The sequence below is a fragment of the Bufo gargarizans genome, chromosome 1 (assembly GCF_014858855.1).
Source record: "Bufo gargarizans isolate SCDJY-AF-19 chromosome 1, ASM1485885v1, whole genome shotgun sequence".
Lineage (NCBI taxonomy): Eukaryota > Metazoa > Chordata > Amphibia > Anura > Bufonidae > Bufo > Bufo gargarizans.
Genome location: NC_058080.1, coordinates 656418020 through 656442338, shown reverse-complemented (window position 1 = coordinate 656442338; position 24319 = coordinate 656418020). Strand labels below are relative to the sequence as shown.

The 24319-nt window shown below is 43.7% G+C and overlaps 1 protein-coding gene across 4 annotated transcripts in view; it reads left to right on the top strand.

Annotated features, from left to right (window-relative positions):
* MSH3 (mutS homolog 3) overlaps positions 1-24319 on the top strand; it is a 199870-nt gene that overhangs the window by 90112 nt on the left and 85439 nt on the right. For all 4 annotated transcript variants that reach the window (XR_006387424.1, XR_006387426.1, XR_006387425.1 and 1 more), the window contains exons 10-11: positions 12924-13050; positions 15640-15724. Coding sequence is in view for 1 of the 4 variants with exons in the window: in XM_044276024.1 (XP_044131959.1) it covers positions 12924-13050; positions 15640-15724 (212 nt within the window). In the remaining 3 variants the exon portion in view is untranslated. The remainder of the gene's footprint in view (positions 1-12923; positions 13051-15639; positions 15725-24319) is intronic.

Below are 24319 nucleotides of genomic sequence, written 5' to 3'. Positions count from 1 at the left end.
GATGCAACTGAAAGGCTTTTCTGTGGCTGCAAAGAGGTGAAGCGGGAGGAATGCTGTGACCTCCAGCTCAAAGGCATTGTGTCAAAGATGACCTTGATATTATCCTGCTGTGACTGAGAGGAGGAGTGAGCTATCCCTTCCTTAATCTCCTCCTCTTTGTCCTCAATATGGCGCCAACTACTTCTACTTCCTCTATATGACTCTCGGATGACAAGGCATGGGTCTCTTGGTTTCCCCTCTTTTGTTTACCAGACATTTTATTATGAGGCCTATATAAATCTAAAGTCACAGGTTTGGTACACAGATTTATTAAATAGTAGAAAAATTGCAGTTTTTTTATTTATTTATTTGCAGACAGAAGCGCAATTAAACGCCCCTCCCCTTCTACAAACTGGTACACTGGTATTTACAATGGTAATAGTTATTGTGACATGATTTTACTAATGCAGGTATTGCAGTAAAATGCATTTGCTGTAACTGTGAATCTTGAATTAATTATTACAGTAAAATGTGTTCTCTAACACAGGTATACTAATACAGTCGTAGTAAAATGCATTTGCTGTAAAGGCACAGTATCTAGTAATACAACACATTACTGAGATGCCCAATTACAAATGGTAGATAAATTAAAGGTTTTTAGGGAAAAAAAAATTGGGAGGTTGCTCAGTGTTTGCAGCAGAGTGTATTCTATTGATGCTGGAGGTGCTGACAGTAAGCCCATGAAATATATGAAAGGTTTGAAAAAATAAAGCTGGCTGTCCATTTACAGAAAAAAAAAAATTTATTGCAGAATTTTCAAATGCAGAACTTGCCAGCAGCTGTATGAAACAGAAACTCACAACTCTGAATGACCTGTTCCTCACTCTCTATGCTTTCTCTGATAAAACCCCTAAATCTATCTATCACTGTACTCTCACTATCAGAACTGTATTGAGAGCTTGTATATTGCTTTGTGGCTTACACAGCCAAAACACATGCTTTCAGATTGATAGCTGTCCACAGAATGGAATTTTTTTTCCCTACTTGACGAAAGGACCTGTCAGAACCCTGCCCCCTGATTGGCTGATCAAATTGTCTGTCAGCCTCTGAGCACACTCTAACAGTCATGTAATTGTTTATCTAAAGTGTAAAATGTATTGCGGTGTCTATGGGCAATATTTCAGTTTCTTTGTCTTCGCAAATACCATACCATAAGAAATGGTATGTGGGCTTAAAACCTAACTCCCATAACATCCATAAGAATGAGCCACTGAGTACTCTGCAAACAATGAAGAGGCCAAAACGTGCAACCTCCTTCTTGTGCTAATTGATGGGGTCCTCCAAACAAAGATCGATTACCTTTTCTATGAATGCACTATGTATCCAACAGAACCACTTTAAAAGGTATTTACACCTTCGGAGGCCTTTTTATTTTTAATGATTGCATAGTAACATAGTATATAAGGCCGAAAAAAGACATCTGTCCATCCAGTTCGGCCTGTTATCCTACAAGTTGATCTAGAGGAAGGCAAAAAAAAAAAAAAAAAAACGGGGACGTGTCCGGACACCGACTGAGATGGCCGTCTAAAAGACCAGCTCCTGCCCGCACCGCAGCTTTCCGGCCAGCTACACTCCCATTTCGGCTCTTATGGGGAAAAAATTGGCCCCCAGGAAGATCCCTCTTCCTCCCCGGTCCCCCTCACCTGCCAGGACCCTTGAACAGTGCTGGGACCAGGCTCCAGGTTCGGCGCTCCCGCCGCGCAGTGCCAAGACGTAGAAGGCCTCCCGCCATTCCTCTTTGCCCCCGCCTGACTGCCGCGCTCTGAACAGTGAGCAAGAACCAGCACTGAAAACCCCTGCTGGAGCTCACCAAGGGACCGGATCCTCGCCGGCGGCTTCTGTGAACGGAGCTTTGGGTCTAGGGCTCTCGCCTGCTGCCCTGGAGTTTTCTGCCAGCCGCCGCTGAAAGGAGGGATCCCACCATGATGACTCCTGGATTCACCCCTCAGAGGGAGACGTCGCGCAAAGGTACTGTGGCTCCTGTTAGAGGATGAGATGCTACCCCTGTGGCCCCCGCACCTAGCCCTCCTAGGGCCCTCCTGCATGAGCCCTGGCAAAGTAAGCAGTCTCCAGCACCCCCCCCCCCCCCCTCCCCTACTGGATCAAGGGGACAGCAGCTCTCCTCTCCCTTTTGACATATGGACCAGATCACCTAGCCCCCCTCCCCCCCCATCACTTGCTGTTATGGACCCTCCAACCATGTCTGAACCCCCACAGCCCTGGGTGAGTTATTTTAGCAGTTTTCCTACAAAGGAGGACTTTCGGGCTCTTATGTCTGAAGTTACAGAAGCCTGCAGAGCTGAGATTGCGGCAGTTCGCACTGATATCAAACACGTGGTGGACTGGGTGGACTCCCTGAATAACACCAGCCAGTACATATCCACTCTTCATGAATCCATTACTGCCCAAACGGCTGTGCTCAGGGGCATGGGACGGCACTTAGAGGAATTGGATAACCGAGGCCGCCGGAACAATATCCGGGTGCGGGGCCTTCCGGAGGCTACTGGAGATGAGGACCTCTTTTTGCCACACTGGAAGCCATATTTAACATGATCTTGGGACAGCCACCCTCGCATAAGATCAAGCTGGACAGAGCACTCGAGCCCAAGGGCTCTGCTGCACGTCCTAGGGACGTAATTTGTTGTGTGCACAACTTCACCCTTAAAGAAGCTATCATGGCTAAGGCGAGATCTTTGCGCAACTTTGATTTTGATGGCGCTCCTGTGCAATTGTTTCCTGACCTATCCTGGTTCACACTTCAGAAAAGGAGACATCTTCAACCTCTCCTCACATTACTCAGGGACCGCCAGATTGTCTATCGCTGGGGATTCCCCTTTGCCCTAGTGGTCCGTCATCAAGGAAGAACAGAGTAGGAACACAATGTCCGCTTTAAGGGATATTAGTTCTTTAGTTCTCCTTCTCGGATCTCTACCCTTTTTGCGAATAGCTCGGAATTCCTATACCTGACATGTCTGATTGGGAGTTTGAGTCCCCAGCGCTTCCGACACCACGCATATGGTCCCCTGTAACCAGGAAAAGAAGACCTGGCCCAAGTGCATCCTCTTCTCCACGGTCACCTCCGTCATCAGGGCACCGTCCACCTGCCTGACCGCCACTGGCTTGGAGGACTTGGTTGTCTTGAACTTAGCACTTAATCCTTCACACTCCCAGGGTCGTTGGACTCTGATGGACCCCCATATTGGTCGTTTATTATTACTGTTTAGCCAGTTGTTGATACCTTGTTGCTACATTATGGTGCGGGCTATCTGAAGGGCCCGCCCCGTTGTTAATTGATTTTTAAGTTACCTGTGGTTAGCTCTTTGGCCAACCTCAATTCGTTGGTCTCTGACACTTACACCCCCAGAGGGGCTTCTTATTTGCCCCTGGCAGGGATTACATCCCAGGGAATAGTTTTTTACTGTTGCTTGTTTGTCTGACTTTGTGTTGTCTTGTCCTGTCTCTCCCCTCCCTATTGTGCTTTTTCTCCTGTTAAAGGTGCCTGAACTTCCATACCTGTGGGGGCCGTGTACCTCAGTCTTGCCTTTGGTCCATTATTCTACTAGTGTGAAGCCACTGACGCATACGGATTCCCTTGGTGAGCTGTACCCTACATATATTATATATCATCACATGCCCTCATTGTGCGGTGCATAACCTTCAATGTCAAAGGGCTCAACTCCAACGCCAAGAGGAAACTCTTGCTTTTGGAACTAATATCCCTTAAAGCGGACATTGTGTTCCTACAAAAAAAAAACACATTTTGATGGCAGCTCTTCCTTCCGTTTTGCCTCTCACCTGTACCCTATTGCTTATTCGGCTACTCATAGCCGTCGGAAGGCGGGGGTTGCCATCTTGATATCTGCACGGTGTCCCCTCAAAATTGAATCCTCAATTCTAGACCCGCAGGGGCGTTATATTGTTCTCCGCGGCCACTTAGCAGATAAACCCATCACCTTATGTAACATCTATGTCCCAAATACTTTGCAGATCCGCTTTCTCAGCGGAATCTTCCGCAAGGTTTTTGTTGAGGGAGTGGACTCTTCGGAACCCATGGTCCTTCTGGGTGGGGACTTTAATGCTGTGTTTTCTGAATCGATGGATCGCCTGGCTCTACCGGGCAGACCGGTACATTCGACACAGCTGCGCTTAGCTAGGGACTTTCGTAAACTGGTGCAGAAATACTCCCTGTATGACCTCTGGCGTCTCACTTACCCCTCTGACAGGTCCTTCTCCTTTTACTCTGCCCCACATGGTTCCCACACCCGTATCGATTATCTCCTTGGTACAATTTCGACCCTCAGGTTATTGGAGGGAGCCGACATGGGCCAAATCACCTGGTCTGACCATGCCCCCGTACTGGTCGATATTAGTAGTGGGTCGGGTCATGTTCGCCAATGGAGACTTAATGACTCCCTCCTGAAGCAGCCCTTCACTAGGGAGGAACTCCTCGAACACCTGAAAACGTACTTTGAACTGAATAAGGGATCGGTAGGGGATGTCCGTCCTTTGTGGGAAGCACATAAGGCGGTCATGAGGGGACATTGTATTGCAATAAGCTCAAAATTAAAGGGCTTCTGTCACCCCACTAAACCTTTTTTTTTTTTTTTTTTGCTTACTTATAATCCCTACACTGCGATTTATGGCTACATGATCAAATTAATCATTTTGGTCCTGTAGATTTAGTTTAAAACAAGCTTTTAAAATATGCTAATTACCTTGCTACCAGCATGTAGGGCGGCTACTTGCTGGTAGCAGCCGCATCCTCCGATCGTAAAGACGCCCCCTCCACATTGTGATTGACAGGGCCAGGGAACGGGATCGTTCTCTGCTGGCCCTGCCTGTTTGCATTTAAAATCCTGCGCCGCGGCCGTACCTGTCTTCAATTGGCGCAGGCGCACTGAGAGGCGGCCGCTCGCTCGGCCGCTCTATCCTCAATGTGCCTGCGCCGATGACGTCACATCTACACCAGGCGCATTGAGGATGGAGCGGCCGCCTCTCAGTGCGCCTGCCCCAATTGAAGACAGGTACGGCCGCGGCGCAGGCGCAAGATTTTAAATGCAAACAGGCAGGGCCAGCAGAGAACGATCCCTGGCCCTGTCAATCACAATGTGGAGGGGGCATCTTTACGATCGGAGGATGCGGCTGCTACCAGCAAGTAGCCGCCCTACTTGCTGGTAGCAAGGTAATTAGCATATTTTAAAAGCTTGTTTTAAACTAAATCTACAGGACCAAAATGATTAATTTGATCATGTAGCCATAAATCGCAGTGTAGGGATTATAAGTAAGCAAAAAAAAAAAAAAAAAGGTTTAGTGGGGTGACAGAAGCCCTTTAACCACTTCAACCCCGCTGGCTGAAACCCCCTTAATGACCAGGCCACTTTTTACACTTCTGCACTACACTACTTTCACCGTTTATTGCTCGGTCATGCAACTTACCACCCAAATGAATTTTACCTCCTTTTCTTCTCACTAATAGAGCTTTCATTTGGTGGTATTTCATTGCTGCTGACATTTTTACTTTTTTTGTTATTAATCAAAATTTAACGATTTTTTTGCAAAAAAAAATGACATTTTTCACTTTCAGTTGTAAAATTTAGCAAAAAAACTACATCCATATATTAATTTTTCTCTAAATTTATTGTTCTACATGTCTTTGATAAAAAAAAAAAATTGGGGTAAAAAAAAAATGGTTTGGGTAAAAGTTATAGCATTTACAAACTATGGTACAAAAATGTGAATTTCCGCTTTTTGAAGCAGCTCTGACTTTCTTAGCACCTGTCATGTTTCCTGAGGTTCTACAATGCCCAGACAGTACAAACACCCCACAAATGACCCCATTTCGGAAAGTAGACACCCTAAGGTATTCACTGATGGGCATAGTGAGTTCATAGAACTTTTTATTTTTTGTCACAAGTTAGCGGAAAATGATGATTTTGTTTTAAATTTTTTTTTTTCTTACAAAGTCTCATATTCCACTAACTTGTGACAATAAATAAAAACTTCCATGAACTCACTATGCCCATCACAAAATACCTTGGGGTGTCTTCTTTCCAAAATGGGGTCACTTGTGGGGTAGTTATACTGCCCTGGCATTCTAGGGGCCCAGATGTGTGAGAAGAAGTTTGCAATCAAAATCTGTAAAAAATGACCGGTGAAATCCGAAAGGTGCACTTTGGAATGTGTGCCCCTTTGCCCACCTAGGCTGCAAAAAAGTGTCACACATGTGGTATCGCCGTACTCAGGAGAAGTTGGGGAATGTGTTTTGGGGTGTCATTTTACATATACCCATGCTGGGTGAGAGAAATATCTCGGCAAAAGACAACTTTTCCCATTTTTTTATACAAAGTTGGCATTTGACCAAGATATTTATCTCACCCAGCATGGGTATATGTAAAATGACACCCCAAAACACATTCCCCAACTTCTCCTGAGTACGGCGATACCACACGTGTGACACTTTTTTGCAGACTAGATGCGCAAAGCGGCCCAAATTCCTTTTAGGAGGGCATTTTTAGACATTTGGATCCCAGACTTCTTCTCACGCTTTAGGGCCCCTAAAAAGCCAGGGCAGTATAAATACCCCACATGTGACCCCACTTTGGAAAGAAGACACCCCAAGGTATTCAATGAGGGGCATGGCGAGTTCATATAAATATTTTTTTTTTTTGCATAAGTTAGCAGAAATTGATTTTTTTTTTTGTTTTTTCTCACAAAGTCTCACTTTCCGCTAACTTGGGACAAAAATTTCAATCTTTCATGGACTCAATATGCCCCTCACGGAATACCTTGGCGTGTCTTCTTTCCGAAATGGGGTCACATGTGGGGTATTTATACTGCCCTGGCTTTTTAGGGGCCCTAAAGCGTGAGAAGAAGTCTGGAATATAAATGTCTAAAAATTTTTACGCATTTGGATTCCGTGAGGGGTATGGTGAGTTCATGTGAGATTTTATTTTTTGACACAAGTTAGTGGAATATGAGACTTTGTAAGAAAAAACAAACAAAAAAATATATATATATTTCCGCTAACTTGGGCAAAAAAAATGTCTGAATGGAGCCTTACAGGGGGGGTGAACAATGACAGGGGGGTGATCACCCATATAGACTCCCTGATCACCCCCCTGTCATTGATCACCCCCCTGTAAGGCTCCATTCAGATGTCTGTATGATTTTTACGGATCCATGGATACATGGATCGGATCCGCAAAACACATACGGACGTCTGAATGGAGCCTTACAGGGGGGTGATCAATGACAGGGGGGTGATCACCTCATATACACTCCCTGATCACCCCCTGTCATTGATCACCCCCCTGTAAGGCTCCATTCAGACGTCCGTATGCGTTTTGCGGATCCGATCCACGTATCCGTGGATCCGTAAAAATCATACGGACGTCTGAATGGAGCCTTACAGGGGGGTGATCAGGGAGTCTGTATGGGGTGATCAGGGGTGATCAGTGGTTCATAAAGGGTTAATAAGTGACGGGGGGGGGGGGGGTGTAGTGTAGTGGTGTTTGGTGCTACTTTACTGAGCTGCCTGAGTCCTCTGGTGGTCGATCCAAACAAAAGGGACCACCAGGGGACCAGGTAGCAGGTATATTAGACGCTGTTATCAAAACAACATCTAATATACCTGTTAGGGGTTAAAAAAATCACATCTCCAGCCTGCCAGCGAGCGATCGCCGCTGGTAGGCTGGAGATCCACTCGCTTACCTTCCGTTCCTGTGAGCGCGCGCCTGTGTGCGCGTGCTCACAGGAAATCTCGGCTCTCGCGGGAGTACGCGTATATGCGTCCACCCAGAAGAGCAGGGCCGCCGCCAGGACGCAATCCTGCGTACGGCGGTCCTGTAGCGTTTAAAGAAGGACTCGACTTCTTTGGTCAAGACCCTTGCAAATCCTAGAAGACAAGATGGCTGCTCACGCTGCACACTGAGACGAATTGTTGACACTAGGGCCCAATTGAAGATTCTAGCTTTAGGTCGTGTCAACAAGTTACTACTTTACACACGACAGCGTTACTATGCTTGGGGGAACAAAACCCACACTTTGCTGACCAGACAACTCAGGAACCGCAATCCCCAAACAGGTCCGAGTGCTATTTGGGGGAATGACGGAACAATCCACTATGACCCTAGAGTGATAGCGGAGAGGTTCTCGACCTAGTACTCTTCCCTGTACAATCTACCCTCCGACCTCCCCTCGGATGAGAGACTTAGAGATAGTACACTCCAATCTTATTTGGCCTCCCTACCTTATCGACTTCCGATCTTGCCGCCCTTAATAGTTTGTTAACACCGGAAGAGAGAGGGGAAGTGGTGGACCATCTACCTGAGGGTAAATCCCGAGGACCTGATGGCTTCTCATATTATAAGACTTTCAAGACCAAACTAATCCCTGACTTAGTAACCCTTTTTAATCATTTTCTAGCTGGCAACGCAGTACCTGCCCCAACGTCTCACTCTTATCTCACGATGCCCCCTATCTCCTCTATTATCTCCTCTATTATTTGCCATGTGTATCGAACCCCTGGCGGACAAAATCAGGACATGAAACTACCTCATGCTCAATCTCGACCTATACGCATTGCTAATGGGACGAGACAAGGGTGCCCCCTATCTCCTGTATTATTTGCCATGTGTATCGAACCCATGGCGGCCAAACTCAGGGCATGTCCAGACATCAGAGGTGTTATGGTGAGGGACAGGGAGTTTAACCTATCGCTATATGCAGACGACATCCTTCTTACCCTTACCAAACTTCATATTTCCCTACCAAACCTCCTCTCCATCCTGCAGGAATTTGGTCGGCTCTCGGGTTAAAAGGTCAAGACCCATAAAACTGAGGCCCTCCCTCTTAATGTTTCTCAGGTGGCCTTGGGCACTCTTAGGGTTAACTTTCCTTTCCACTGGAAGACTGATTCCCTGCGATATTTGGGTGTGAACCTTACGCCCTGATATGGGGACCTTTTATAAAGCTAACTTCCCACTCATATATGCAGAAATCAGGGGTCTCCTGGACAAATGGCACGCTCTGACACTCTCTCTCTCATGGGATGTATTCCCGCGACTAAAATGATGATCTTGCACAAGCTTCTGTATCTTTTTGAGACCTTGCCGATTGTAGTGCCCCTCAAGGATCTGAGATCCATTCAATCTCACCTCCTTAGATTCATATGGGGGCGTGGAGACGTCATGGAATCCCAAGGTCAGTCCTTCTATCCAGTAAGCACCAGGGTGGACTAGGGGTACCGGACCTGTCCAAATATTACTGGGCGGCACAACTACGTTCTGTCACGGCCCGGGCTTCCTTGCACCCGTACTCTGTCTGGATGCAGATAGAAAGACTCTGGCTAGCTCCTACACATCCTAACTCTATGCTATTGTCCAGATCTCACAAGGCCCTACCAGGGCCCATGGCTTGCACTAGATTCATATGGCAGCTGTGTAGTGGTAAGTTCCCTCTGGTTTCTAACCACTCCGCCATGACCTCCTTTTTGTATCACCCTATGCTCCCTACTAGTCTTACCACGTCCACGACGAGACCATGGTTTCAGCGAGGAGTGTTTCGGTTTGCAGATATTATGGACCCCTTCACAAGGGACCTTTTGCCGTTTTCTACCCTCCAGACCAAATATGATCTCCCCTCCTCCATCTAATTACTTTTATATCCAGATCAGTCACTTTGCACAGTCCATTTTTTCGGGGGTCACAGTCTCCCTCCCGACTGCCTTTGAACGCCTTTGCAGGGAAGGGGTACACGCGAAGAGTCTAATTTCTGAGATCTACTCCATATTGCTGACTCCCTTCCCTTATCGTGTTCAAAGGCATACCTACATGGTATGGTGGGAGGAATACCTAGGGAAGGTCTTTACCGGACACACTCTGGCACCTTATATGGAGGAGGGCCGCGAAATCCTCTGTCAGTACTTCACCAGTAGAACTAATATACTGGTACCACACTCCTGACCTCCTCCATAGAATGAACCCAGTAGTCCCAGGAGATTGCTGGAGGTGAGGGTTGCATAGGGGTACATTGCTTCATATTTTCTGGGACTGCCCCAAGATGCGCTACAGGACTGGAGTAGGCACCCTCCTGAGTGACATTTTCGCTGTGGAAATCTGACCAGACCCTATGTCCTTCCTGTTAATGTTGTCCCCATTCAAGTTAAAAAACACTCACTTAAGCTATTACTATTGATACTAACAGCAGCTCGTTGTTTAATCTCCCGATCTTGGAAAAGCCCTGAACCACCACGGGTTTCTGATTTGTACGCTAGTGTGACAGAGGTCCGAACAATGGAATACTCCACAGCTATGTTTCAGGACAAAATTGTACTCTTCAACGCCATATGGGACCCGTGGGATAATTATTGGGACACGAGGCAACCTTAAAGGGAACCTGTCACCGGGATTTTGTGTATAGAGCTGAGGACATGGGTTGCTAGATGGCTGCTAGCACATCCGCAATACCCAGTCCCCATAGCTCTGTGTGCTTTTATTGTGTAAATAAAACGATTTGATACATATGCAAATTAACCTGAGATGAGTCCTGTCCCTGACTCCTCTCACGTAGAGGACTCATCTCAGGTTAATTTGCATATGTATCAAATCGGTTTTTTTTTACACAATAAAAGCACACAGAGCTATGGGGACTGGATATTGCGGATGTGCTAGCCACTATCTAGCAACCCATGTCCTCAGCTCTATACACAAAATCCAGGCGACAGGTTCCCTTTAACGATCTTGTGTGAAAGATGTGTTTTCCCCCCCTCATTGTGTCTTTGTCTTTATTTGTCTTGTCTTTTGGATATTAGTTTGATGAAGCATTACTTATTGAGATGCTCTGGGCTCTCGGGTCTCTAAGATACCTTCACTACTACTTGATGTCTTATTGTTCTAGGATATGCTGCTCAGTAGTCCTATTTTGGACTGATTAAAGATAGACACAGTTTCTCTTAGTACACTTTATTGTTATATTACTTCTTGGCTTTTCATTTTCCATCATTGAATATTATCGAGTGTTATTGGTGCTCAATCAATCTGAATGTAATGCTTTACATGTTTCATCCTTTACCTTGTACTAATGTGCATGAATCTATTCTAGATGTGCATTGTCATTTTTTATATTCTTTAATAAATATACATTATAAAAAATAAATAAAAAGAAAGGGAGGTAGAAGCCAATTTTCCCCACTTAAGGGAAAGAAATTCCTACCCGACTCCAATCAGGCAATCAGAATAACTCCCTGAATCAACTGTAGTAGCTATAGCCGGTAATATTACACTCCAGAAATACATCCAGGCCCCTCTTGAATTCCTTTATTGTACTCACCATCACCACCTCCCCAGGCAGAGAGTTCCATAGTCTCACTGCTCTTACCGTAAAGAATCCTCTTCTATGTTTGTGTGCAAACCTTCTTTCCTCCAGACGCAGAGGATGTCCCCTTGTCACAGTCCTGGGGATAAATAGATGATGGGAGAGATCTCTGTACTGACCCCTGCTACATGGTAATTAGATCTTCCCTCAGTCGTCTTTTCTAAAGTGAATAACCCTAATGTTTAAAAATGTTACTAATTTTTGGCTAATAATCATATTTTCAATTTGCCTTTATTACAAATATTGAGCCAGTCATCTCTAAGCTACTGAGAGATCATAAACATTTATTTACGCCACATTCTTATCAGTAAGAAAATAACTGAGATATAAAGAGTGTTTAGAAGGTCAGAGAGTGGAGATAAGGACCCTGTCAGCTCCTGGTCTGACGGAAAAGACAGAAAATCCAAAGGGCGCTACTAGAGCATGTCAGCTCTGTACAGAAAAAAAGGACTTCATATTTTTGATGAAGAGCAGTTTAAAAATTATTTTTAGCTCAAAATGAGTACAATGCAATGCAAAAAAGAATGCCCCCAAAGGTGTACATAGCCATTAATTAGTGCAAGGTTTTTGTATTGATATGGCATCCCAGGTCCTGCTAATGGTACTACTGTATATACAGTATGTATAGTATCTTGTTAATATTTAGCCTCTTCTGTCCCGTCTGCTAAGCCAGCATAAATTTGACAGCTTTGAGGTATTTCTCTGTAGCTAAAAAAAAATTATGCTGCCATAAGATGTGTAGGAAAAAGGATACTGATGTATTATTATTTATGTATTGCTTTGTGGAACAAAGACCATGGAATGAATATATTTAGATTAGAACTTGCTGTGACCTTCTTCATTGGTCACCAATAAAAAGCACAAGAGTCTTAATAACCGTTTCTGTGTAATGATGTTCATTATAGTTTAGTTTCTGTTTTGTGTAAAGCCAGATGCACAACCTTTTCTGGTCTGAGCGTCACGTTCTATATTGGCACCCTGGTATAAGGAAAACCAGTGTCCTGCTTCAGATCATCATGAACTCGGGGGAGAGGGAATTTACCAACTGACATGTCCCAGGTTTTTGGACACATTATTTTTCAACATTAAGTGCAACCTTTCTCAGCACTTGACAGTTTTGAAAAGTGGGCATGGTTTGCTTAGAATGGATGTGGTCAACAAATTTTCGACAGATTTATTTAAAGCTGGAAAGTGCAAATTTTAGGGCAAATCTTAGCAAGGATAGGCCATCAATATACTCTAAATGGAGCGGGCAACCCTTTTAAAAGTTCATTGACTTTGTCACTCTTTTGCTTTATCTCTGGGTGTATTCCGATGTGGCAGAATATTACCACTGTGGATTAGCAGCATCATATGCATGTCCCAGAGAATCACTTCACGTTTCAGGGCTATGTCCTGGTGACACATTTCTTAGTTTTGCCCACCATTTTCTATATGCTGTTATAATTGAGAAGACTATTATTTGACTCCATTGTTCCTCATTCTTAATTATTTCACATTTCCATACCTAGATGCATCTGCAGGTTCTCAAAGGTTAATGCACATCCTGAAGCTAGACGAGGCAGTGATTCGTTCTTTGGCAGCGCTCATCACATATTTGAAAGAATTTCGCCTGGAAAGGATACTCTATAATCCAAGGTTAGAGCTGTAACAGCGTTTTCTATCCAATGTCCACAAAACCACATAGTAGTCTTCAGTGCAGCGAAGCTATATAGCCCTTTGAACTCGCATAGAGACAGGATGCTGGCATATCGGGGGCTCTTAGATGGTGTGATCACACCTAGGTCTCCTAGCTGCTCCTGTACCTGCATGTGAAGTGGAGCCATAACAAGTCACCAGTGAATTTCTTTCCCTGAACAACAAGATTGGCAGCTCTGCCAGCTTAAAAAATAAAAATTCTCTTCAGAGTGAGTTTCATTCAGGGAATATCATCCACTGGTAACGATTCATGTTAGGCTTCATGCACAGGGCACAGAAGCTGTGCAGCGACACACGGAGATGTCTATGACTGTCCATGCTATGATTCAATGTTTTGCTGTGAAATGCTCTGTTATGTCCCATAATTAAGGGTATATAGTATTGTCCCCAGGAATGCAGTAGCGTGACTCACAAGTAAACCAGTCGAAAAGAACTCCATGTGCATCCATATGATACTGGAGGCATACGGTGCTACATTTAAGGCCCCTTGACGTTCTTCCCATTACTGCTCTGTATGACCGTGTGCATCTTCTGCGAGGATCCGAAAGAAAGTTACCCTAGATCTCTTACCCTAGAGCTGCCTGGACCTGAGTGAGATTACTTGGATTGGAATATCTGACTGGTTTTACATCTGAATTTCCAGCTTTTCAGTGGAGTTAGTTTAATAAGGGCCAAACACTGGGCCGTTCACTGAAAGTTTGACATCTGACCACAATATAAAAGATTGTAAAAGTAAATATCTTTGCATATAACATTCAGATAGTTATAATAAGGAATCTTTGTTAATTCAGCCCCAGGACTAGTGCTTGCAGACTGTGACCATACTGTGTGAGGTGTACAGTATTTCGCCATGCAGTATCACTTGCAGTATAGTGAAGGTATTCTTCTCTAGAGGCATTGCTTTCTAGAAGGTTCATGGACTTCATGGGTTCATTTATTAAACTGGTGTAAAGTAGAACTGGCTTAGTTGCCCATAGCAACCGATCAGATTCCACCTTTCATTTTTGACGGCTCCTTTGGAAAAACAAAGCTGGAATCTGATCGGTTGCTATGGGCAACTAAGCCAGTTCTACTTTACACCAGTTTGATAAATGTCCCTCAGTGTGTCATCATGCAGGTCCTTTTGACCTTTACATAGGCCCTGTCCATGCTTTGGAGCTTTTTTATAGTCAGACTTTTAGGGTATCTTTACACGTTGCATCTTGGCTGTGTCCTGCGGTAGAAACCGCTGCAGTTTCTGCCATGGTTTTTCATTTTGAATGGTGCAGTCCCATTCTCGGATTAACTCCATTGAATGGAGCTAAACCGAGAGCATGAAAATCCAACTTGTGAACATACCTTTATTGTATTTTAAAAAAAATGAGGCTCCTAAATGTTTCACATCTTCATGTAGGTTCCACTCTTGCTTTAGGCTAGGTCTACAATGCAACTTTAGCAACGACACACATTGCACGGTGCTGTTTGCAGTGCTGGCTGCATAGCAACTAATGAAAGTGATCAGGGTTCTGTTGTGGCCCACAAATCACTGCAGCATACATTCATTCTGTGATATCACCTCAATACTATGCAAAAAATGTAGATTATCACATCAGAAGTCACAGGTGCACATCCATAAAGCTCCCTGGACCTGCAGACGGCAAACAAAATATGTATGGCAGTGCACCATTACACATGCAAACAATAGAACTAGGGATTATTCTAGATTAAAGTGGTATTATACCTAGTATACATGAAAAATGGAAGCTCTTTGTGAACATTTTTGATCAAACGTGTGTCGGGCCCATCTACCAACGTCGAGGGGGCTTCTGCAGATGGACACACTAACAGAACCGCCTAACCTAAACCTACAATGTTCAAGGAGGTGAAGGAACCAGCTATATTTATTCTCTGCTCAGAAGCCATGGGCAGATGGGTGGGGAGCCACCCTCCACACATACTACGAGAAAATTTAGACTAGCACATCAAAAGCTAACATGCAGACACCAAACAAAAAAACGTATGGCAGCACACCGTTACACATGCAAACAATAGAACCAGGGATTAGAGAGTATTTTAGTATTAATACTAGTAACAATTTGATAATCGCTAAGTAGTATGATGTCAGACAGATACTGAAGTAACAGGGCTGCACCTATACGCTGCTTAGACCCATCCTCTTCTCTGCTTGTGCTGAAAGCATTTAGCGCACTTCCAGATGCTTGCAGCACAATCTGCTGGATCTGCACATCCACTGAATCCCTCCAGCGCAGAAAAGGATCGTTCCAGAGCAGTTGTCACATGGGTTAATTGTGTGATCGCCGCCATATTGATTGCTATAGATGCAGCAGCCATATGTGCCTGCTATTTACAGACCAGATCCATGGGCAGTGGGGGACACTGAACTGGGGTGCTCAGGTAAGACGTGAGGCTTGGGGCTTCCTAGGCTAGTGCCCACAAGGTTAGGAGATTCATAAAAAATAAAAATATTTTAGTCTTTACTAGACATTAAAGATTTATAACGTATTCTTCCTTGTACCATTTTGTTTTAAGCTGTTTCATGCCAATGTCGAACTCTGTTGAATGCTTTAATATGAATGGGACAACTCTAAGAAACCTGGAAATCTTACAGAATCAAGTAAGTGTCTACAACCATGATCTGCTTAACTGGACAGCAGTAATTGGTAAGATATGCCCATCCTCAAGGGTTTAAAGCCTTCTGTTTTCAGCAATTTAAGCAGCTTTTGGACTCATGCACACGACTGTATTTTGTTTCCGTATCCGATCCGTTTTTGTTTTGTTTTTTGCGGATAGGATGCCGACCCATTCATTTCAATGGGTCCACAAACAACGCGGACAGCACACCGTGTGCTGTCCGCATCAGTATGTCCGTTCCGTTGCTCCGCAAAAAAAAATAGTGCATGTCCTATTTCTTTTCTAGTTTGCAGACAAGGATAGGCATTATTACAATGGATCCGCATAAGAAAAAACATGCCATACGGAACAGCATCCGTTTTTTTTGCGGATCCGCAATTTGCGTACCGCAAAACACATACGGTCGTGTGCATGTAGCCTTTTCCAGTATTTTGGGAAACAGTTGGTTGTGATTGTGCACTCCTTATTTCCCACCATGCGCCCAAATGTTGGTTCTGTCCAAGGAATCAGTCTGTACATGGTTGGCCGGAGAGACACTAAATTGCTGATGAGTGTTTTCTAATTTACTTAGAAGCAGTTAAATGTTCCAAATCAAATCACATGTGAATGTGGTTATATTATGTTAATTGCTTTATGTCTTTTATATGCTTGATTATCCTGGACAGATAGTGTTATGGTTTTGAGTAGAGAATGCAGAGCTGATATTTCAGCAAGGTTTTACGCTTTGACTGTAACTTTCATTCAGATTGCATTAGTGTTCAGGTTTATTTCTTTCTAGGCAGCTGGGCAACCTCTAAGATTTCCTCATTATAGTCAAGACACAAGCTGGTGGTAGATATTTCCCTTACCATAAAGTGAATGACCTGCCTTTTTGATATACCGATTTTTGTATCCTATTTTTTCCCCATAACATATTGAGGGTAACTTGTTATGGCTCTATTCCAGTTTTCCAGCATAGAAAAGTTGCAATTTTTGTCACAAGTAGCGGTTTGCAACTTCTTAATTCCACACTTCTTTAAAGGGAACCTGTCACCAGGATTTTGTGTATAGAGCTGAGGACATGGGTTGCTAGATGGCCGCTAGCACATCCGCAATACCCAGTCCCCATAGCTCTGTGTGCTTTTATTGTGTAAAAAAAAAAATTTGATAGATATGCAAATTAACCTGAGATGAGTCCTGTATGTGAGATGAGTCAGGGACAGGACGGCTTTAGATGGTGCTATCTCCTGAATGGTAGCAGCTAGAAAAATGCAACTGGACTTGTTTGAAAGCTGACATTCTAGGCTTTCATACAAGACCGGAATGAGGGCTAAAGTCCAAGCAACAGAGGAGAAATCAGTGTTAGAAATTGAGTCGGGAATAATCTTGGGTAAAATCCGCTTTTATTTTCACTTTCACCTGTATTCACTGCATCCCGATTTCTATCAGTGATATCTTCCCCTGTACTGAACATATTGCTGTCATTCTGGTATTGTATTATATTATTTGATAGCTTTCAGACAACACCCATATCTCTAGCTCAGGCATGCTCAACCTGCAGCCCTCCAGCTGTTATAAAACTACAACTCCCCCAATGCCCTGCTGTAGGCTGTTCGGTCATGCTGGGAGTTGTAGTTTTGCAACAGCTGGATGGATGCAGGTTGAGCGTGCCTCTCAGTGTGGAGGAGAATGAGGGAGCAGCTGCAGAGCTGACAAGTGACTATTAGGAGGCTAAAACAAATGCTTACTGATTTCATGTATTTGCAGGATACACACTGCTCTGTGGTAGTGGGGGAAGTTATCTGCATTCTGATTGCTCTCCTCACATGAACTAGCAGGACCAATGTGTTATGGGAAGTGAGGGAAATACAGAATAGCCTCAAGGACAGGGCAAATATCACCACAGGAAGTGTAGCAGAGGCCATCTTAGGGTCCATTCACATGTCCGTAATGTATTGCGGATCCGCAAATTGCCTGCACCTGGCCGCAATTTGCGGACAAAAATAGGAGATGTTCTATTTTTTTTCCGGAGCTGCGGACTGGAAAATCGAGGGCGCACTCCGGAAATGCGGATGCGGACAGCACACTGTGTGCTTAAGATGAAGATCGGGCGGCACTGCGGTGTGGGTGCACGATCCGTGGGTGTCCCCCAGATGCTTATATGAAGAAAAGGTCGGCGCTCCTTCTGGTATAATTCTCAATATTTTATTCGCCACTTTTGGATAGAAGTGACGCGCGTTTCGGCACGTACAAGTGCCTTTCTCAAACTCATGCAAATGGCAATGAAATGAATACCAAGACATGTTTAAATAGCCCGCCCCTCATCACATGATCGAACTTCAGGTCATCTGATTCAAGCGTCATGTTGGCAAGGCAACCAAGGTATATTTACTAACATCCGAAATACAAACATGGATGCGATCCCTCTGTATCATCAGGGATCGCAAGTTCAGTTACACTGTGGAAACACATAAAGAATATAAAGACAAAAGTTCTCATTAATACGAATATAAACGGGTAATTACTCGCAAGATCAATTCATGCATATTCTCATAGGAAACTGCTGACCGCGTACTCACGATTCAACCCTTTGGGTGTCAGCGTCTGTAGACGGTGTATCCAATAGGCTTCACGTTTTAACAATAACTCCACCCTATTTCCCCCTCTTCTAGGGGGTAATACCTCCTCGATAATCTGAAACCTAAGTTGGGCCACATTATGTTTTTGCTGCGAAAAGTGCAGAGGAATTGGCAATAATAGATTTTCGTTACGAATGGTCGATTTGTGTTTCGCAAAACGATCTTTCATTCTCATTGTAGTCTCCCCTACGTAACAGAGTCCACATGGACATTTCAATAGATATATAATGAAGGAACTGTTACATGTGAAGTGGCCCTTTACGGGAATTTGTTCCCCACTGTGTGGATGTGAGATATAAGGGCCTTTTATTATGCTGGAGCAGTGGATGCAGCTTAAACAAGAAAAGGTGCCCTTCCTAACAGTAGAAAATGTCATTTGTCGGGGGCCCTTTTTAGCTGTACCTACATCTGCTCTAATGATCTTGTCCCTTAAATTATCTGCCCGCTTGTAACATAGCATTGGGGGACTTTGGAATTCTGTAATCTGAGGGTAAGACCTGGTAATAATATTCCAATGCCTATTAATTACCGCCCTAACCCGGTTAATCCAAGGATGATATTGTATAACTAGGGGAAGTTTTTTAGAGATGGTATCGCGTTTGATTGGCAATATTTCACATTTATTACGCTGATCCGTAAGTAGCCGTTCGGGGTAGCCCCTTTGCCTAAATTTATTGGTCATTTCTCTAAGGCGAATATTCCGAATAGAAGGATCACTAACTATCCTGCTGACCCTTTTAAATTGAGAATAAGGAACTAGACCTTTTCGTTGCCGGTGGGTGATTACTATCATAGCAAAGTAGGCTATTACGGTCTGTACTCTTAGTGTATAGATCTGTTTGACAGACTCCATCCTGACCCTTTATGACCCAGGTATCCAAAAAAGGTATTTTAGAGAAATCTGTATGTGCTGTGAATTTTAATTCGGGCCATATATTATTTATAAAGGAAAAGAACTCTTGTAGGGTCTCAATGTCGCACCGCCATATGCAAAAAACATCGTCTATAAAACGCTTCCAAAAAATGCAATGCTCTTGAAAAAATAAATGGGGATATATAAAATCCTGTTCAAACTGAGCCATATAGCAATTTGCATACGGCGGTGCGACATTTGACCCCATCGCGGTCCCACGGCACTGTTGATAGTAAGTATCTTGAAAAAGAAAATAATTTTTGGTCAAGACTATGGTCAGGAGGGCAAGAAAAAAGTCTTTCTCTTGAGATGTGTATTTACTATGCTCCAACATCTTCCCTACTGCATTTAGCCCTTTGTCGTGTATTATAGAGGTATATAGGCTACACACATCTAGGGTCACCAATATATCCTCTGTATTTATTTCAATTTTTCTGAGTTCTTCTAAAAAATGGTTAGTGTCCCTTAAGTATGAAGGGGCTGTTTGGGTCAAAGGCGTAAGTATTTTTTCTAGAAAAACTGCTGGTGGGGTTAAAATTGAATCAGTTGCTGCGACTATTGGTCGCCCTGGTGGACGTTCCATAGACTTGTGTACTTTGGGGAGAGTGTAAAACACAGGAGTGATAGGGTGCTGTTTAATGAGAAATTCTGCCAACTTCCGATCAATAGTGGCATTCATTTCATATTGATTGACTATTTGTATAAGCTCACGCTTAATGTCAAAAACCGGATCCCTTGATAAGGGTATATATGTTTCACTATCGGACAATTGTCCAAGAATTTCTTGTACATAATAGTCCTTATCAAGTATCACTAACGCTCCCCCTTTATCGGCAGGTTTAAATATAAGTGTTTCATCGTCTAATAACTGGCGAATAGTCTGTCTTTCCACAATTGAAAGATTTTGATGTAAGTAACATTCCCCCCCTTGTTTAATCTGTACAAGTAACTTATCAATATCCCTCTTAACTAGCCCTATGAATGTTTCTACAGGGTGTTCGCTCTTAGGTGGCATATAATGGCTTTTCAGCCGTAACCCAAACTGTTTCAACGTCAATGAACCTCTGGTTTCTTCTGAATGTCCAATATCACCTGATGCAGCCTCCCCCTCTTTGGAAAAATGGGCTTTAAGTCGTATAGACCGGAAGAAACGTTGGAGATCCATGTCCAAATTAAAGGTGTCAAGAGGTGCAGTGGGGCTAAATGATAGACCCCTCTGTAGTAACTGTATTTGAGCCACATTCAAAGTCTTGGAAGACAGGTTTAGAACTAAAGAATCGGGCGTACCTGTGAGCGAGTCACTCGCGGTGCATCTACTTCTCCGATGATGGCGGCCGGCTCTCCTTGTGTTGGCTTTTTTGGCCGGCGTCGTCTCCCTAAAAAAGGTTGTTGGCCAATTGTAGATTCGCTCCCAGATCCTGAGGATGAATAGCCTGCCCTGCGGCCTGGGCGTCTGAAGTTCTGGATAGCCGTACCGGACTTGTCTTGCCACCGATATACACGATTGGTGGAATAGTCCTCGGTGTCCCGAATGTACTTGTTTCTCTTTGTAGCTTGGATTTGTATCCTTAAATCTGTACATTGTTTCTCAACTTTGGTTTTCAGTGTTTGTAAATCCTCTGATTTAAGACAGTCCTTTAATTGGATTTCAATGGAGTTGATAGCCTGCTTGCTATCAACGATGGCTTGATTAAGGTGTTCAATCGTTAGTGTGATCAAATCCAGAGAGCACTTATTTAGAATGTTGGCGAATCGGGTGCAGTATTCCAAATTATCACCAAATAGCGTAGGTCTGAGGTTCACCCGAAGGCCCCGTGGTATCCGTTGTGTGCGGTAATATTCCGCAAGTGTTGCCGCGTGTAGCTCTAGAGAGATCAGATGCTTGGATTCCTTTTCCAAATCACGGCTTCTGAATTCACTCGATGGAACCTTCAGAAATTCCACTGATGAGTCCACTTGCGCTACTATCCGGCGTGCCTGGTCATCGTCGTAGCTGAAAGTGTTCATTTGTGATGCCGCAGCCTGTTGCATGGTATGCGTGCACGCTCCGAGAAGACGTAGTACTTAAGATGAAGATCGGGCGGCACTGCGGTGTGGGTGCACGATCCGTGGGTGTCCCCCAGATTCTTATATGAAGAAAAGGTCGGCACTCCTTCTGGTATAATTCTCAATATTTTATTCGCCACTTTTGGATAGAAGTGACGCGCGTTTCGGCACGTACAAGTGCCTTTCTCAAACTCATGCAAATGGCAAATGGCAATGAAATGAATACCAAGACATGTTTAAATAGCCCGCCCCTCATCACATGATCGAACTTCAGGTCATCTGATTCAAGCGTCATGTTGGCAAGGCAACCAAGGTATATTTACTAACATCCGAAATACAAACATGGATGCGATCCCTCTGTATCATCAGGGATCGCAAGTTCAGTTACACTGTGGAAACACATAAAGAATATAAAGACAAAAGTTCTCATTAATACGAATATAAACGGGTAATTACTCGCAAGATCAATTCATGCATATTCTCATAGGAAGCTGCTGACCGCGTACTCACGATTCAACCCTTTGGGTGTCAGCGTCTGTAGACGGTGTATCCAATAGGCTTCACGTTTTAACAATAACTCCACCCTATTTCCCCCTCTTCTAGGGGGTAATACCTCCTCGATAATCTGAAACCTAAGTTGGGCCACATTATGTTTTTGCTGCGAAAAGTGCAGAGGAATTGGCAATTGAGACCCTACAAGAGTTCTTTTCCTTTATAAATAATATATGGCCCGAATTAAAATTCACAGCACATACAGATTTCTCTAAAATACCTTTTTTGGATACCTGGGTCATAAAGGGTCAGGATGGAGTCTGTCAAACAGATCTATACACTAAGAGTACAGACCGTAATAGCCTACTTTGCTATGATAGTAATCACCCACCGGCAACGAAAAGGTCTATTCCTTATTCTCAATTTAAAAGGGTCAGCAGGATAGTTAGTGATCCTTCTATTCGGAATATTCGCCTTAGAGAAATGACCAATAAATTTAGGCAAAGGGGCTACCCCGAACGGCTACTTACGGATCAGCGTAATAAATGTGAAATATTGCCAATCAAACGCGATACCATCTCTAAAAAACTTCCCCTAGTTATACAATATCATCCTTGGATTAACCGGGTTAGGGCGGTAATTAATAGGCATTGGAATATTATTACCAGGTCTTACCCTCAGATTACAGAATTCCAAAGTCCCCCAATGCTATGTTACAAGCGGGCAGATAATTTAAGGGACAAGATCATTAGAGCAGATGTAGGTACAGCTAAAAAGGGCCCCCGACAAATGACATTTTCTACTGTTAGGAAGGGCACCTTTTCTTGTTTAAGCTGCATCCACTGCTCCAGCATAATAAAAGGCCCTTATATCTCACATCCACACAGTGGGGAACAAATTCCCGTAAAGGGCCACTTCACATGTAACAGTTCCTTCATTATATATCTATTGAAATGTCCATGTGGACTCTGTTACGTAGGGGAGACTACAATGAGAATGAAAGATCGTTTTGCGAAACACAAATCGACCATTCGTAACGAAAATCTATTATTGCCAATTCCTCTGCACTTTTCGCAGCAAAAACATAATGTGGCCCAACTTAGGTTTCAGATTATCGAGGAGGTATTACCCCCTAGAAGAGGGGGAAATAGGGTGGAGTTATTGTTAAAACGTGAAGCCTATTGGATACACCGTCTACAGACGCTGACACCCAAAGGGTTGAATCGTGAGTACGCGGTCAGCAGTTTCCTATGAGAATATGCATGAATTGATCTTGCGAGTAATTACCCGTTTATATTCGTATTAATGAGAACTTTTGTCTTTATATTCTTTATGTGTTTCCACAGTGTAACTGAACTTGCGATCCCTGATGATACAGAGGGATCGCATCCATGTTTGTATTTCGGATGTTAGTAAATATACCTTGGTTGCCTTGCCAACATGACGCTTGAATCAGATGACCTGAAGTTCGATCATGTGATGAGGGGCGGGCTATTTAAACATGTCTTGGTATTCATTTCATTGCCATTTGCATGAGTTTGAGAAAGGCACTTGTACGTGCCGAAACGCGCGTCACTTCTATCCAAAAGTGGCGAATAAAATATTGAGAATTATACCAGAAGGAGTGCCGACCTTTTCTTCATATAAGCACACTGTGTGCTGTCTGCATCCATTCCTGCCCCATAGAGAATGAATTCCAGAATTTGCAGAACGGATGCGGACCCGTTCTATGGAAATCTGAATGGACCCTTAGGAAGATGCTGAAATAGCAGCACAGAGAACTAGGGTTGCTAAGGACTGAATACAGACACCAGAAAGGTAAAATTAACTGAAAATAAAGCTTCATGAAAATCTTCCCTTCAGCATCACATATGTTAGGAATTTCATTTTTGTTAGTGAAATGGCAGTTACACTTTAAAAAGCAGTCAGAACGAGACTAGACCCAGCTGGACCTTCACAACCTGGCTTATTTAACATTATGTGCTCCAGAAAATTGCTCCTTCCGACAGCCACACTTTTTCCTTTATTTTCTTGTTATCTCAGCGTTCCATTTTTTAGGATACTCAGTCACACCCTTGTGCAGGGGATTAGTATTCTTACCCTTTCTCTTTCCCTTGTCTTTTTTGTAGATGAGGGATGGATGCAGGGTGTTTTTGTACTAGTATGTTACACTTTACTGACCCCTATCTGGGCACCTTTGCCCAAGGATTGCAAAACTTTGCGGCTTTTTGTTATATATATGCAGTCTTATGTGTCTGAGTCTATTCTGCACACATTAAAGACCTTTGAGAACACCCTTGGTCGTGGCTTTCCTGGAGGATCACTGGGCGAGTATTCCATAGCAAGTATAACACCCTGTACATATATAAAAGATGATTCAATTTATCTCGTTGAATGTTAGGGGCCTAAATTCTAATACTAAAAGAAAATTGACCCTTAATGAATGTCGCTCTCAAAAAGCAGATGTAATCTTCCTCCAAGAGACCCATTTTGACCAGGATGGCTCCTT